The 17720-nt window shown below is 37.2% G+C and overlaps 1 protein-coding gene across 2 annotated transcripts; it reads left to right on the top strand.

Annotated features, from left to right (window-relative positions):
* Positions 1 to 1085: 1085 nt before the first annotated feature.
* Positions 1086 to 15071, top strand: SOCS4 (suppressor of cytokine signaling 4). Of its 2 annotated transcripts, XM_070931662.1 has the most exons (3): positions 1086 to 1138; positions 9611 to 10967; positions 14996 to 15071. In XM_070931662.1, the coding sequence occupies exons 2-3, from the start codon at positions 9702 to 9704 to the stop codon at positions 15029 to 15031; spliced, it is 1302 nt and encodes a 433-aa protein (XP_070787763.1). In that variant the 5' UTR covers positions 1086 to 1138; positions 9611 to 9701; the 3' UTR covers positions 15032 to 15071. The 2 variants fall into 2 exon arrangements, with proteins under 2 accessions (XP_070787763.1, XP_070787761.1); XM_070931660.1 differs by lacking the exon at positions 14996 to 15071 and having other exon boundaries at positions 9611 to 11430.
* Positions 15072 to 17720: the final 2649 nt, after the last annotated feature.

Genomic DNA, 17720 nt, shown 5'->3' with positions numbered 1-17720 from the left:
CGCCCTCACTAACTCACCCGCCGTCCTTCGAGCTTTCCCGCGCTTCGCTTCCGAGTGACATCATCAGCGCCAGAGGCCGGGCCGTGCTTTTCTTGGCCCTCTCATTGGGCCGTTGCGCTTTCCGTCCCACGCTCGGTCCCGCCTCCACCCCCACCCCGGAAAGCCGGCTGAATCCTGTCTGGGAGACCCGCGGGGGCGGGCTGTGCTGCGCCTGCGCCTTCATAACCGCCTGGAAGGCGGAGAGGGAAAAGCGGCGCTTGTGGGCAGCGCGGCTGAGGGACGGACTGAGGGCGGGAAGGGTGGGGTAGAAGGAGGGCGGTCAAGCCGCTGGGCTTCTTTGCCTCCGCGTCCTTCTTAGCCCCCCCTTCTCCCCCCTCCCCTCTAAATCGTAGGGATTGCTCCGTTCCCTTTGCCGCCCTTCTTTCTCCTTCCCCGTCCTGCAACTCTTCTTCCCCACTATTTAACGCTTCTTTTGGGACACAGATTTTAGGAGGTGGGGGGGGGAAGAAAAAACGTCCCTTTTCCTTTTTACTGTCCCCCCAAACCCTCCCTCTCTCCATATATCGAGACTTTTGGAGCTTTTCCAGATCTTCTCCCCCCACCCCAGCCTTCTCTCCTTTGCAGCTTAATTGCAACCATATGTAACCAGAAATAACCTTCCCATGTATCGCAAAGGGATTTCCTCCTAAAGGAATGGTTTTCGAATTGCAGCTATTGCTTCTCCTTCTTAACTTCCATCCACCTTCAGCCACTTTTTCCTAGCATACTTTGCCTTTCGATTTCCCCCCATTTCTTTATTTTGTCAATCCTCATCCTCCAATCTCCTTTCTTTCCCTCCCTCCCTTCCCTCTCTCTTTCTCTTTCTCTCTCTTTCTCTCTTTGGCACACACACAACACAGAGAAGGTTTAAAGATCCTCCCCTTCAGTTCCGACATCTTCCTTTCTCTCCTCCTTTCTCATCCTCGGACCCCCCTCAGCCCGGATCCTTCCTCCTCCTCCAGCTGTGCAGTTGCTCCGTCATCCTTTGTGTCTGATGGGGAGCACTGGTGCCTGTCAGTGCCACGGTATTTGGACGAGGTTTCTCTTCCTTCCCTGCTTTTTGGCATCCCTTCAAAATGTTTCTTCGGGTGAGCAGCAGGTGAGCATGGGGAAGGAGAGTGGGGGAGATGGAAAGAACTGGCATCTGTTCATTCTGACAAAGTTATCCCTCTCCAGTAAAGATACTCAACTTTTATTAGCGACCAACGATGTTGGTGAAATGTTTCTTTAAATCCTGGGGAGAAAAACTGACTTTTGAGATAGATAGCCGTGGTTGGAGGAAAAGGAGCAAACAGAAAATTAGTTTCAGTGTTAATTTCATAGCCACAGCCATCATTTCAGCAACATAACTTTTAAAAAACAGTTAAAGGAAACAGGTTTTTTTTTCCTTTAAAAAATGAGATTTTATGCTAGAATAAAGTTATTGTTTTAAAAGTTTCTTTTAAAATTCTGGAGGTGCATATTATAAAATGTTCATAAACTGTGGCAAATAGCTACATTGCTGATAGTTTGAAATGCAAGATTTCATGGAAAATATTTTACTGTGTTTAGTTCGGCATTTGCATCATGATGATCGCATCCACCTTCTAAGTTTAACCAAGGAATGGTAGGTCTTAAGGTTAGAAGATATCATCTTTAGAACAAGCACCTGTTTTGTTTTAAAGAGCGTTGAATTGCCTACTTGTAGTTCTAAAAAGTTAGAAATTTATTTCTCTTCATCATCTGACAGTTCTTTCTCAATATGTTTTTAAAGTTACATGGAAATGTCACTTAGACTAATTGAAATAGACGTCTGTGGGACATTTGTTGTCAATATTCCAAAAGCCATTTGTTCATGTTTTCATCCTCAGGCTGCTTCTTTTAGAATAAAAACTAAAAGTTGGAGAAATCATATGGCATGTGAATTCTTGTTCCAGCCCACTTATATTATGAAGTGAGTTTGGCTGTTACTGACTCTTAGCTGACAAAATATATAAATAGTTTTGGATGGCTTATTTGGCCATGTTTACACTACATAGGGAAATATTTTTGGTCTCATGTTGTGCTTTGTTAATCAGACAGATCGTTTTGGGGATACATAGAGAAATTTATTTTTTTAAAAGGGCCTATTTTCTTTCTAGAAAAACTATTATACTATATTTTAACTGGTTTTAATTAGAATATTGTTCTAATCATTTAATAATAAAATATCTAATCAAATATTTTGGTACAATGTCATGTCCTACATGCATTAAAACATGACATTATACCAAAATATCTGAACATAATTAACTCTTGCTTTATTTTAGAAAATATTCTTAATGCACTTTGCATTTTCACTGCCATTTAGTGTATATTTAGAATATCTGGGATTTTAAAAGAATTGTGAGAAATGACTTTTGAGGATCTTAATTCTTTTTGAATGAAACAGAATATTTTTGTAAGTGGAACCATCTAGGAGGCCTGAGAGGAGTTAAAGTAGACAATTTCCTGTCAGCCTTTATGCATTCCACTCTTATTGGAGTTTTTTTTTTTCTTTTCTTTTTTGGACACTGTTCTGTTGTTTGATTTTGCAACTCCTTTAGCTTGACACAACTGTCTCTTCTCTCGTCTCAGTTGCATTGTGGATTTTCAGGACCAAACTTCAAGATAATTTATTGATTTTAGCCCCCACTGGAGCTAAACTGATCCCAACGTTATTGGGAAGTTCTCCTCATAAAAACTTCTGCTACATACTGTAAATGATCTTACCCAGCTCTCATTCATTTAGGAAAAGTTGAGATATGAGACATTCAGAAGGAATTAATTGTGTTCCATATCAACAAGCTGCTTTGGATTTTTCTTCTCTGAAAAATGTATTTGGCAAGTCCAGTTCAATATATTATTCCTTATACCTAACATACACAAATGTTCAAGAAAGATCAGTTGGGCAGCTTTTATTTTACTGAAAAAACATTTGGTAATATAATATGTGTTAATAAATTATGAGGGGGAGTAAACTCTGAAGTGATATAATATCCTCCTTTTCTTATGTAAAGTTCACTGCAGAAAGGCTAACAGTAATATTTTCCAAGTGAATAATAATATCCTTTCATTTTCAGTCAATATATTTGTAAAATGATGCACAAATGCCTTATGTGGTCCGGATAATATGCAAAAAGCCATTATGCGAAAAGCCATTATGCAACTTCTGTTCTAGTCAAAATTTGGTATCATAAAAGAGATGATGTGCACTTGAAAAGAATTAGGACATGGCTTCTAGCAATATTCTGTCTTCCTGATTTGATGTAGGAAAAGATCAGTCAAATATCTTGTGTGTTCTCTCTTCAAGATAAAATCTATATCAAGCTTTAAGTGAAGTGAATGCATCAATTTCCATGCTCTCTTTCAGATAAGATATGACATTATAGTCAGAGGGGCAATCATGTGTCAAGAAACAATGGCTAAAACTCTTCAGGGATTTTCATGCTATGATGACTTTTGTTGTAGCCCAAAATCATATGACTCAAAGGAATTCTTTGCTCTATTGTTTCTGTGAGAGCTAGCTTCACATTTAAATGTTTTTCAAGTGCAGTTACAAATGGAAGACACAAACCTTCTTTTTACTGAGATGACCTGTCTGTATCACCTCTGCTAATTTTCTGTTAAAATAAAGCAGATGCCGTAACTTGACTTACCAAATGGCTCACTCCATTAATACTGCCCTCCGGCTGAAAATATACTTAATAACTAGACTGCCATTTACTTTAATTTGTTTTTTTGACATTTTTATAAAATAAATAATAAATAAATTAGCTGATATGAAGCGATGTGTATTTAGTTTAAATGTCTATATGTTATGAAGCGGAGAGGGTGACACTGATGAGAAGGAGAACAAGAATAAAATATGGACTTCAGTAAATCTATATGAATACAATTTATGTGAATGCTTCTTTTGAATTGGATTTGTGTTTGTTTTTTGTAATTGGCCTTTATGTTGATAAAGTTATAGACCCAATTTGTGTTAATAGTATTTTGTATTTGCATAAGATTTTTAAAACTGTATTGTAGACTTAGGTATTGCTTTAAATCTATCATTAAATTTAGCATGGTGCTTGTTAATATAACATTTAATCAAAAGTCCTTTTGTCTTGCTCAATCACTGACAGAGTGATAATGTATAAACCCTAAAGGGATAAATCAGGGAAGAGGAATATCTCTGGGTGGCAATATTATGATTGGTAAAGACATAAAATGATGAGAATAGATTAATTAAACAGAGGGTAGGAGTAAGAGCTTTGTTCTTTTATCATCTCAATTAGTTTATTAAAAGAAGATTACTAGGGCTGAGAGAGAGTGGAATGTAGAAAGGAAAATTCTCTGTATAATTGGAATCACCAATTTTTTTCTTCCCAGAGTAAGAAAATAAGCTTGTCAATATTTTAGAAAAACAGTGGGTTCAAAAGACACTCTTTTTCTAAAACATCGATAAGTTTATTTCTTACTCTAGGAAAAAAAAAAAAATCTGTGATTTCAATTATGTAAAGAATTTTTAAAATCCTTCTAAAAACCAAAAGAGGTATTCTCAAACTCTGAAATACTGCAGCTCCTTTAAATAATGAATGAATTTGTGTGATTCCCCCCCCCCAAATAAAGCTAATGATTTCATTGTGGTTAGGGCCAGATGAGAAATAAACATACCAGTTACTCTTAATAATTAAATGTTAATATATTAAATAAAACCATGACATAATCTTACAGCTTTTAAAATTTATCAAACTTGTACGTCACTAACATACATTTTACAGACACTCCAAGATCTATAGCTTTACTAGAGAATGGGAAAAGGAGAGGAAGAAGGAAGGGGAAAGAAGAGCAGGAGAGAGGGTAAGAAGGGGAGGAAGAAGAGAGGAGAGTGGAAAAAGGAAAGGAAGTAGGAAAGGAAAGGAGAGGAGGAATGAGGAAAGAAGAAAGAAAGGAGGGGAAAGAAGGAAAGGGAAGGGAAAAAGGAAAGGTGGTAGTAAAACAAAAGAAGGAAATGGTAAAAGAGCGGACCCGAATAATTAATTAATTAAATACCTAATGGGAGTTAAGAAGATGAACGAACAATATATAATGATGGATAAAAGACTGTACATTTAAACATGTTGATGAAAAATAAAAATAAAAAACTTTTTTCAAAAAAAAAATCTATAGCTTTACTACAATATACCTCATGAGCAGAAATGCCTGAAACTTACATATATTTCTAGGAGAAGCCAAACCCAAATTAATGCTTAGATTAATTCTTGCAATTTTCTTGGCAAGATTTTGAAAATGGTTTGCAATTGCCTTCTTAGAGCTGAGAGAGAGTGACTGGCCTAACGCCACCTTCATGGCTTCATGCCTAAGGTGGAAATAGAACTTCCGGTCTCCCAGATTTTATCCTGGTGCCTTAACGGCTACATCTATGTTGTTGTTATCACAAATGCATTATATTTTCATCAAAGATTTGTAAGAAGACATCGGGCACAAATGAAACTGCTCCTATGCTAAATTACACTACTGATCAACATGCAGAACCCATTCAAATTCCTTGGTTCATATGTATTCTACTTGGTGCCCCTGCAGCTTCAAATGTGCTTCAAGGGGTTGGGATGACCCTCAAATGGATTTGAAAAGAACTCAGGACAAGGATACATGTCTAGTTTACTTGACTTTGGGTTTTTATACACTTTTTCTTTACATATATTCCATCTATAGCAGGGGTTCCCAGCCTTTTCTATACCCCGCAACCCTAGAGCACTTCTGATATATTCTCACACCCCTTACAAAAATAAATGATTATATGCATATAATTATGCATATACACTATAATTTTGAAACTTCTAAACCCAAGTTTACATACCCCCTGGAATATCATCTCGCACCCCCAGTTGGGAACCTCTGATCTATAGAGTTTCCATATCTTGCAAACTCTGAGGAATATTCTGATTTTCAGGCAAGAGTGTAGCTTCTTCTGTTGTGGCTTTCTTCCTGTGCATTTAGTAATGTCATAGTAATGTCATAATAAACTTACATTTAAAGATGCTTTTCAAAACTACACTCTTCATAAAGTGGCCTAGCTGATCCAGATGCTATTATGATGCACTTCAAAAATATTGTGTCCCTAAATTCTCTTCTGAAAACAAATACACAAAAAAATAACGCAAAGAAAACCATGCACTATGCATGAATTAGACCTTGAGGGCGTCTTATTTTATGTAATGTCATTTCTTCCCTCTGTGGTTCCTTAAAAGCATTTCCATATGTCAGGGTTTTATAAAATTGCTTTTAGTAAAACAAGTTATTTTTATAATCCTTTTCAGGACATCAAGCCTAGGTGCTTCAAATGCCTTGGGGATACCCTTCTAAAAACCCATTTTAAAAAGCAATACCCGGTCGGTGACACATTTTAATTAGTTTCTGTTTTTAAAATGACCTGAAAGTGTCAGCACAGAATAGCATCTCTTTAACATCCTGCTTGTGTGAACTAGTATTGTAAGAAGCGTTACATGAAGTTTTGACTATGTTTTATTTGTTGACCTACTTTATCTCTCATTTGAGTTTTTGTTTGGGTTTTTGTTTTTGCTGTTGAATGGTTTTCGAGCTTGAATGTGGCATTTGTCCAAAGGCAAGCAAAGAATGTGGGGAAACGGTCTTTTCCCAGGAATGGAAGTTAAATTAATCTATAGTTTGTTTGTCTTAACATGATAATGGAGGAAGCTCTGGAATACTAATTAGATTGGAATTCTATTAGATGTGATTCAAAACATCATCACTCACAGATCCATTTATCTGAAAGCCCTAAAAGATGAGGAGTGACTCCAAGGATCTACTGATGTTTTATTAAGGAATTAAAATAGTGGATATGAATGCTTCAAACGAGAAATCTTAAAGTCTGATTTTTACCATTCTATAGAGATAAGATCTACCATTAGTATGCTGTCCATATAAGCAAAATTTTATTTCCGTTTGGACAGCTTTTCTGCATGTATATTCCCCCATCTATTTAAAAATGGAGCTTCCTGTTTCTAGTTCTTAAATCCTTCAAAACAAAGATGAATACTGATGTTACAGCTGAATGTTCAGTAAGTCTGACATTCGAAGACTTTGTGCATATACAGTATACATATTTCCTAGAGTAATCATTATTGAATGTGAAATGCATAGTACTATACTGCAAGTCTCAATTCATAGATTATTGAGGGAAATTAAAATATTTTATCTTAATCTGAACGCTAATATAATTTGGAGGAAAAAAATCCTGAAATCAAAGGCATAACTTTGGGGAAAACAATATTAAAATGGTGGTCTAAATTGTGTAGTGTTGAACTGCTGCCTGCTTTCTCTGGCACATATATTGTCTTCAGTACTGTTATCACTGTAAGAGATCAATGAAATTGGAGAATAAGCAAATAATGGTGAAGGAAAATTATCTTTAGTACACATTTGAATTTAATTGACCAAGTTCAATCTTATTTGTCCTACTGGTACTTCTCGACTTACAACCATTCGTTGAATGACAGTTCAAAGTTACAACACTGAAAAAAGTGACATGACAGTTTGGCAACGGAAAATTTGGGCTCAACTGTGATCATAAATCAAGGACTACCTGTATTAAACTTTTACTCTATAGTTTTTCCTTTTCTACAGAATCACTCACACGCTGCTAGATTCACACACAACATTGCAGCGACAGTAATTGTTCACTTTGAAGCTGTCCTTCAAAATCTCTCCCAAAATTTCCTTTTCTTTGAAGTAAACTGAAGCTTAGGGTAGGGTAGGCTACCAGATTTTCCTTATGTTGGGCTAGAATATTCCTTGGAAAGAGCTACAACCTGGCTGCAATGTGTATACTTGTAATGTCCTATCACTGTGTAGGAAGCAGGACCGCCTGCTCAGTCTCATATATATTTTGATAAGTGATTAATGATGAACTTAATTGAGCGTAGGTAACTGAGTTCATCTTCAATCCTGTACCATGATGATAAGGGTGGTGAACCATTCTCACTTCTCCACCCTTATTCTATCATCAGACTGTTGTCCAGATATCTGATTTAAACTTACTAATATCCCAGGAATATTAGAATAAGGAGCATTTACTGTCCGGCTGTTTTAAGGAAGTTGTACAATGTTTTGCTGATAAAGTTGCTCAAATTCACCAGAATCTTGATTCCACATCAGTGAGGTTTAAAATGGTGACTGGACAACATCTTATATTACTTGGAATTTATTCTAATTTATAGACTTGATGAAACAAATAAAAGGCTTGCAGCATGAGCTCGGCCACTGTAGATCCATGCCCTTCCTGGCTTTTTCAGATAGCCAGTACAGGAGATTCATAACTCCTGTTTGAATCTCCTTTGGTGGATGAGGTTATCCCAGTTGCCTGTAACAAAACATTTATGTGCCCTCTTCTGAAGGGGGCTCCCCTGGACCCCAAAAACTGGGTGATGATTGTCTAGAAAAAGAAGTTATGGCTCCAATTGTAGACTGCTTGAGAAGAAGAAGCTTATTGGTATCCATTTTAATTGGTTAAGTACATGCCAGGCTAGGTATTGGACTGAGACAACATTAATCACTCTAGTAGAAAAGCTTTGTCACAACCTGGGTGACAGGAATGCATTTGATCCTTTCAGTAACCTTTGGTGTCATTGACAAGCCTGGGTGGTTTGAGGATTGGTGCCACTATTTCACAATGATTTTCCTCCTTCTAAATGAGTAATTACAATCAGTGATAGTGGAGGAGAAAAGTTGGTTCTGTGGGTTTTTGATTCTCTCATTCCTGTTACTTAGCATCTCTGTGAGGCATGTGGTGCGTGGAGAAGTTATCCATCAGTCTGTGGTGAGGTACTATCAGTATGCTTATGATACCCAATGTATATCACTGAGCCAGAAGTGCTGTTGAGGTCTTTGTTAGTGGCTGGAGGCTTTGAGAGGCTGAAAGAAATTGAGGCTGTATCCAAACAAGAAGGACTTACTGTTTGTCCAGAGATCATCTGTTTTCTTATCTACTTCATTGGTTACTCTAGGTAGGCTAGCACTTGCCTTACAAGGGCAGGTCCATCACTTGGTTTTTCTCATAGCCTTCTCATAATCTCTGCACTGTATTCTGCATTCTGATAGCGAGAGCTGTTACTGCTAAGTTACACCAATATTTCAGGCTTTGTTCTAGTTGCCAGTAAGCCTCTGGGTGTAATTCAGAGTGTTGGGTTTAACCCTTAAAGCTCTAAATAGGTTGGCTCCTAGAACACCATCTTCTAGGTAAAATTGATCCATGACATATACTCATTCCATGTCACAATATTGTGGGTCCCCATTCCACACGAAATAAATTCACCAGTGGCCTGGTGATAAGGTTTTTTGATGATGCCCTTCCCCTTTGAAATAGCTGTTCCCTAAACATTAGCTCAGTGACAATTCTGACTTCATTCCAGAAGGTGATCAGATTATTCTGAGCAGTTAAAAGTTCACACTGCATTTTTAATCTTTGTTATGTCATTTTTATTCTTATAAACAGTCTTCAAATTCTACTTGCATAGAAATGTGAGAAATAAATATATTGAATACTTTTTTTCCCCCATTTCCATAGGTATAGCCTCAGAACATATGAAGAGTGCTTTCTGTGAAGAATTCGGGCATCATTAGTTCCGGAATCTTTATGAAGCATTTAACATTAAAGCATGGCAGAAAATAAAGAAAGAAAACCTAAAAATGCAGATGTGAGACCCAAAACCAGCCGGAGTAGGAGTGCAGACAGAAAGGACGGATATGTATGGAGTGGAAAGAAGCTTTCCTGGACAAAAAAGAATGAGAACAGTTCTAATGCCGAAATGGCAAACGCCTCAGGAATATCTACGTTAAGTCTAAGGAACCAGGAGAGAAAACAGAGCTGTTCCTCAGCTGAGATGGAGTTGGAACATGTATGTGGTCACAGATTCCTAAGCCGTTCTTTTAAACAGAAATTGCAAGATGCGATGGGACAATGTTTCCCCATAAAGAGTTGTAGCATTCGGCATTCTTCAGGGCTTTCACCAAAGAGAAAAATACATATCAGTGAGCTTATGCTGGACAAATGCCCTTTTCCACCACGATCTGAACTAGCATTTCGGTGGCACTTAATCAAGCAGCACACTGCCCCTGTAAGACAAAAATCTGAAAGCTGGCTAAGTATGAGTGCATCAAAAGGTGAAAGGAAAGATGAAGAACTGAGAGAGATTGAGAGGGCAGATGAACCAGACTCCGATGTATTGCAGGAAAGTAATGTTATTGACTCCTATCCGTGTGATCCTCAAGAGGAATCCGCCATGGGTAGTAAGCAGCTAAAGAGCAGCAGAGAGGAAAGTGACATGGACTCTGATGATGAAGTAGTGACACTCTGCACTAGCTCCAGGAAGAGAAACAAACCACGGTGGGAAATAGAGGATGACCTGCTGCAGCTGCAGATGCCACTCAGATATCACACCCAGATTGATTATGTTCATTGTCTGGTTCCTGACCTCCTTCAGATCAATAATAACCCATGTTACTGGGGAGTGATGGATAAATACGCTGCAGAAGCACTTTTAGATGGAAAGCCAGAGGGGACTTTTTTATTACGTGATTCTGCCCAGGAGGATTACTTATTTTCCGTTAGTTTCAGGCGTTATAGTCGTTCTCTTCATGCTAGGATTGAACAATGGAATCACAACTTCAGCTTTGATGCTCATGATCCATGCGTCTTCCATTCTCGTGACATTACTGGACTTTTAGAACATTATAAAGATCCAAGCTCTTGTATGTTCTTTGAGCCACTTCTCTCGACTCCCTTACACAGAACTTTCCCTTTTTCCCTTCAACATCTATGCAGGACAGTTATTTGTAACTCTACAACTTACGATGGCATAAATGCCCTTCCTGTTCCTCCATCTGTAAAGCTGTATTTGAAAGAATATCATTATAAATCAAAAGTAAGAGTCCTCAGGATTGATGTACCAGATCTACATGCCTAGAAATACATTCTGGATATTCTTTATAATTATTCTGGGATGTTTTTATTTCTCTCTCTTATTAACAAAATTTTCATGCAAAAATGTCTACAGATCACATTTAACTTTGCCTGAGTCTTATGTTCAAATAGATTTTTACTTCCTGCCCCAATGAACAGGTTTCTGTAAAAACACAAAATTGGTACTAATATTCTATAAAGCTTTGTGGAATTTCAAGGAAGCTATTTTAAAGTTTTCATTCAAGCTTAACTTTTTAGATACGAAGCTAAGTCAAGGTTAAATTTGACTTGCCTTTTATAAACTAATTTAGATGCACTACAGGCATGCTTGAAAAACTGAATATAGTAGTTCTCCCAGAATTGCCAATTTGTAGGGTTTTTTAAAAATTATTCTGTCCTTGTTATAACAGTAAAATTAATAAGATTGTGATGCTCCTACCATTCTGGGTACTTGTTGTTTTAAATTTCATATAGGTTGCTTAAATTTTGAGATTAAATGTCACAACCATATGCTGTTTGTCAAGAGTTTTTGGAGTTTTTATCATTTTTAATAAATGTTGAATATATATGTCTAATTTTCTGGGCATCTATTAAGAATCCTAAAACTGTTGCAGAGCTTCTTAAAAGATTTTGATACGAAGTTAGTATATGTTTTAAAAAGAACTGTGTGTTGAAGCACAAGTAGATGCTGGTTACACAAACTAATAGCCATAAATGTTAAGCGAAATGTATGAAAACAGTCTGATAGGTGTTTATCTACCTACCTCAGATCATACTCCCCTATCCTACACTCTCTGTCGGGGTGCATTGGATCTTTTTCTCAGTCTGCTGACTGTCCTTTGGTGCTATTGGTTTGTTTGTTTGGGGATTTAACTATTACATGGACAATTTCTACGGGCAACTATAGCTAGGGAAGAAATGGTTAACTATCCATGATCCTTTTTACTTAAAACATATTACCTTGGAATATCCAATTCTCCATGCAGCATTTAAAGTGAAGAAAAAGATTTCACAGAGGCCAGTAGAAGTATAGAGAATCTATGCAACCAGCCAATCAACTAACCAATCAATCAGAATAGAGCTGGAAGGGACCTTGGAGGTCTTCTAGTCCAGGGGTTGGCAACCCGTGGCTCTGGAGCCACATGTGGCTCTTTCATCCCTCTGCTGCGGCTCCCTGTTGTTGGTCAGCTCCACAATTGATAGGGCTTTCGGTTAGGACAGGTAAAGGAAAAAGGATGCACTAGGAGGAGACTCTAGTGTGGGGGAACCGGACTTCCGGTCAGCAGAGGAAAAAGGATTCCGTACTAGAGGAGACTCTGTGGTGGGGGAACCGGACTTCCTCTTGGCTCCAGAATTAAATGGGGTCTTCTGATTAGGATCTTTGTGGCTCTTTGAGTGTTTAAGGTTGCCGATCCCTGTTCTAGTCCAACCCGCTGCTCAAGCAGGAGACCCTATACCATTTTGGACAAATGACTCTCTAGTCTTTTCTTATAAACCACCTTCTGTACTTACATACTCAGTATAAGTATATATAAGAATATATACCTATACTGAGAATTTCTTTTTATTTTTTTTATTTTTTATAAACAAACATACATATACAGACGTAGACATTAAAACAAACTATACATAAACTAACTATACAGAGAAGTCAAGTCTTACAGCTTGAACTTTAAAAATAGAGCTACTTCGGTAATTATATATCTATATATCTATGTATATTTATCTTTCATCATGTATCAATGTTTATACAACGATATTTCATTTTATTTCCTTATTTTTGTATCATTGGGTGGTATTCCCTTATTTCGTGTTCTTTTTATCTAACCAGTTGTACCATTTCTGCCAGATTAAATAATACTCTGAAGCTTCTTTTCCCTGTATCTCTTTGGTAAGTTTGTCCATTTCCGCACATTCCATTGTTTTTTGTATTATTTTTTCCTCTGATGGCGTGTCCTCTAATTTCCACATTTGTGCGAAAGTGATTCTGGCTGCGGTCAGGATATGTATTATCAAGTATTGTGTCTCTTTTTTATAGTCCTTTGTCAGTATTCCTAGTAGATATGTTTCGGGTCTGAGGGGCACTTTTTGGGTGGTGATTTCTTCCAGCTGATTTTGAATTGTTTTCCAAAATTTTTTGGCCTTTGGGCATGACCACCACATATGGTAGTAGGTCCCCTTCTGTGTTTTGCACTTCCAACAGTTCTGATTCGCATTAGGGAACATCCTTGCCAGGCGTGCGGGGGGGAGATGCCACCTATAAAACATCTTGTATATATTTTCTTTGTAGGGCACGGACATTGTCAGCTTAGTATTTACCTTCCACATTTTCTCCCAATTTTCTAGGTTAATATTATATCCAAAATTTTTAGCCCAAATCATCATATTTTCCTTCACCACTTCTTCTTCCAATTTGTATTTTAATAGATAATTATATATTTTAGTTATTAATTTATTGTCTGATTGCATTATGATTTTATCTAATTCATTTCTTTCTTTTTGGATTCCAAATTTTTTTATGTCGATTTTATATCTTGATTTTATCTGTAAATACGGCCACCAGTCAATGTCCGTGCCCTGTTGTCTCAGTTCGTCTCTTGTTTTCATTTCTCCCTCTGTGTTCAACAATTCGTCATAGGTTTTCATCTTGTCTATATCCATTGTGTTCGGATAAATTTGGGCCTCCGTAGTTGATAACCATCTTGGGATTTTATCGTAGTGTTTTCTCCTTATTTCGGTCCAAATTTTTGCCAATGCTCCTCTGATATAGTGTCTCCTGAAGTGCTCATGTTGCCTGGGTTTTTCCTCCCATAAGAATGCGTGCCAGCCTTTCGACAGGTCAAATCCTTCTAATGCTAACGTTCATTTATCTTCGAGTGTCATCCAATCTTTGATCCAAGTTAAAGCTGTTGCAGTGTAGTAAGTTTGCCAATCTGGGAGTCCCAGGCCACCCTTTTCTCTAGTGTCCTGTAGGTGCTTCAGTTTAATCCTGGCTCTTTTCCCTTGCCATATATACTTTAAAGTCATTTTATCAAGATCTTTGAAATATGATTTCCCTGGATTTATCGGTATTGTTCTAAATAGGTATAATAATTTCGGTAAAATTGTCATTTTGATTGAAGCAATTTTGCCTAGTAGCGATAGTCTCAATTTACTCCATGCCTCTAAGTCCTTTTGGATTTGTTTGGCCAATTTATTATAATTGTCTTCTTTAAGAGATGATACCTTATTGGTAAGCCAAATTCCTAGGTATTTTATTTTTGTTGCTGTTTGTATTCCTAGCGTCTCCTCCAATTCTTTCTCCTGGGTTTTTGTCAAATTTTTAGTTAGTAGTTTTGTTTTTTGTCTATTAATTTTCAATCCTGCCACTTCACCATATTGTTCTATCTTCCTTAGTAAATTCAATCCTGATTGTTTTGGTCTTTCTAAAATAAATACTACATCGTCCGCGAATGCTTGTAGTTTATACTCCTGGTTTTTTGTTCTTAATCCTTTTATTTCATTGTCATTCCTAATTTCGTTCAACAGTGGTTCCAATGCTAATATATATAGTATAGGAGAGAGAGGACATCCTTGTCTCACCCCCTTACCTATACTGAGAATTTCTATAGACATATATATGCAGATGTGGAGGAGAGGATGGTGCAGTATGAGCTTTATTTTAATGGCAGTTATAGTTACAAAAATTGTACGAAAAGAAAAAAGCAGATTTATAGTTCAATATCAAGTGAGATACTGTGAGACTAGAAAGATTTTCCCAAGGTAATGTACTTTTTTTAAAAGAATAACACTTCCATGACATAGATGTTGTTCGGAGTGAATCTCATGAGTGTCCTTACATTGTTATGCTTCTGAAACTGCTCCCCAAATTTCTGAAAACAAGAAGTGGCAAAATTATTCTTCTAAATCTGTCTCATACCCAAAAAGCTGCCCTTGGAATCTGTGCATCTTTAAAACCAGTTCATGAGCTTTTTTTTTTTTTTTTTTAAGATGCTTGGAAGATGTACAATAAACCCAGGAAGCTGAGCCTGGATCAATGGATGGAGTGCCATAAAAATATTGTTCACACCTAACAACCACATAGATTTTCTCTCATTCTTCTACGATGATCTCTCCCAAGCCTGGTCTTTCAGGTCTTCCAGGTCTTCCAACAGAGCATCTGTTGCCATTGTAACTGAGACCATCCACCTTCCTTTTTTGCAGTTGTGGTTTAGGTAATAGTTCCCCAAACCCCTTTTGATATAGTGTTCAAGAATGAACATTGACTGCAGGTGAAAGAATACCCTTTGTCTTTTAAACTTGGTATACCCATATGTAAATTGCTACCTACTGAATACAGATTTGTGTCCATGTGTCTGGGCCACCGTCTTTTTAATACCTTGCAGCAGTCTGCTTGTTTCCTTTCCTTACCTTATCCCTAAATAAAGCAGCTCTCCTATGCACACTCAGGCACACACAACTTATCTACTTTTCAAATTGTTGCCATTCCTTTCTTATGATGCCACTCCAGTGTTTATCAAGCACATATTTTGGTTACTCCTGTCATGCAGGAGAGTGTTGTTATTGCAGATGATCACAATCACCAAGAATAGAGAGAAGAGTGTCCTTAAAATAAAGATTAGAACTATATTACCCTCCCCTTTCAGACCTCAATCTCTTTGGGGGGGAAAGTACAAATTGAACTAGATATACAATTTATCCGTATTCTCAAGGACAGCACTTTGTCCCCTTGGGATTAAAAGTAATGGTTTTTCCACAAGCTCAAGGCTACAAATATCGGGTTCTATTTTAGCAATAATCTCATTTCATTTAGAAACTGAAATTATTCTTGATTTCTTAACCAGATTCTACTTCTTTTTTGTTTGGGCCCCATATTGCTCTTAGGTCTTGTACTTCCTTAATTATTTGAACAGCGATTCTTCAGACAGTGTTGCAAAGCAATTCTTTGGAAGAATTTGCAAAGCCCTATAAATAGAACTAATGCTTGAAAACGTTATTAATACCAGTATCACCTTTCTGTTCAGGTACACATGAATTACAAATAACAAAATCAAAGGGATGTTATATAAAAACTCTACCAGGATTTATCCTGTGTTATAAAGCGGCTACAGAAAAATAAAAATGTAACATGAATATTTTGAAATATGTATTTACTGATGTTACTCAGATCTATATTTTTTTTCCTTGAATGATGTATCAGTTGAGGCAATATACATATAGCTACATAGACTATGAAATGCATGCAGTATATTCATGGTGAAGACATAATTTAAAGGTCAAAAGGTTTGAATGGGAGACATTGATATGGACAGGTGATAAAACACATCCTTATGAAAATTTACTAGACTTTCAATTTAGGGACCAAGGGTGGGACTTCTGAACACTGACTGGAAGGAAGAAAACCAGCACAATAAATACAGTTCAGGCCACCTCAACCCGTACAGCTTGTCCATAAGGATATTATGGTTGATGGTATCAAAAGCAACCGATAAGTAGAGCAAGGATGGATGTACTACCCACCCCCCCATTGTGCTCTTGCTATATATCATACAACAGGTAACCAATGCAGTTTCCATCAAATAGCCAGGACTGAAACATGATTGAAAGGGGTTCTGATAATTGCTTCATCCAGGACCTGCTGAAGCTGTTGCATACCACCTTTTCAATGAAAATTATCCAGTATGGTTGGGTCTAACTGCTCTTGAGGAATGTGTGTGTGTGAATCAACACCTCTATAAAAAACAGAAAAACAATCCATAAGGAGCAGTTTATCACTGCTATAATCCAGCCACATATCACCCAGGAGGCCTTTGGCAGCCAGGAAAGACATGAATCTAGTAAGCAGGTGGTTGAGCTCATAGTCATAATGGCTCTGTCTGCTTCCTAAGGCCCAACAGGTTCAGACTCATATGCACCTCCCAGAGTGGCTCTATGAGGAAGATGGGTGGTTTCTAAATATGGTATCTAAAAATAAATTAATATGTCTAGGTCTTGGGCTGCAGCTACCAATTATAAAGATCAATCTAAATAGTAGCAAATTAAAAATACTGAATGTGTGAGCAAGGTATGGAATTCACTGTCATGGAATATAATAATGGATACCAGCTTGGAAAGCTTTAAGAAGATGAATAGTTTTTTTTTTTTAATTTGTCAAGTGTGATTGGACACATAAGGAATCTTGGTGCATATGCTCTCAGTATACATAAAAAAAAAAAGATACATTCGTCAAGAATCATAAGGTACAAATTTAATGATAGTCATAAGGTACAAATAAGCTATCAGGAAACAATATCTATAAATTGTAAGGATACAAGCAACAAAGTTACAGTCATACAGTCATAAGAGGAAGGAGATGGGTGGTGGGAATGATAAGATTAATAGAAGTGCAAACCTATAAATAGTTTGACAGTGTTGAGGGAATTATTTGTTTAGCAGAGTGATGGCATTTGGGAAAAAACTGTTCTTGTGTCTAGTTGTTCTGTGTGCAGTGCTCTATAGCGTCGTTTTGAGGGTAGGAGTTGAAACAGTTTATGTCCAGGATGTGAGGGGTCTGTAAATATTTTCACAGTCCTCTTTTTGACTCGTGTAGTATACAGATCCTCAATGGAAGGCAGGTTGGTAGCAATTGTTTTTTTCTGCAGTTCTAATTATCCTCTGAAGTCTGTGTCTATCTTGTTGGGTTGCAGAACCAAACCAGACAGTTCTAGAGGTGCAG

The sequence above is a fragment of the Pituophis catenifer genome, unplaced genomic scaffold, assembly GCF_029215685.1.
Source record: "Pituophis catenifer annectens isolate HBS135680 unplaced genomic scaffold, rPitCat1.0.hap2 SCAF_1, whole genome shotgun sequence".
Classification (NCBI taxonomy): Eukaryota; Metazoa; Chordata; class Lepidosauria; order Squamata; family Colubridae; genus Pituophis; species Pituophis catenifer.
Note: the sequence above shows the minus strand (reverse complement) of the source record. Positions and strands in the feature narration are given on the sequence as shown.

What these genes read in the sequence shown, in the direction of transcription:
- SOCS4 (XM_070931660.1), top strand. Translation starts at nt 9,702, where the DNA reads ATGGCAGAAAATAAAGAAAGAAAACCTAAAAATGCAGATGTGAGACCC.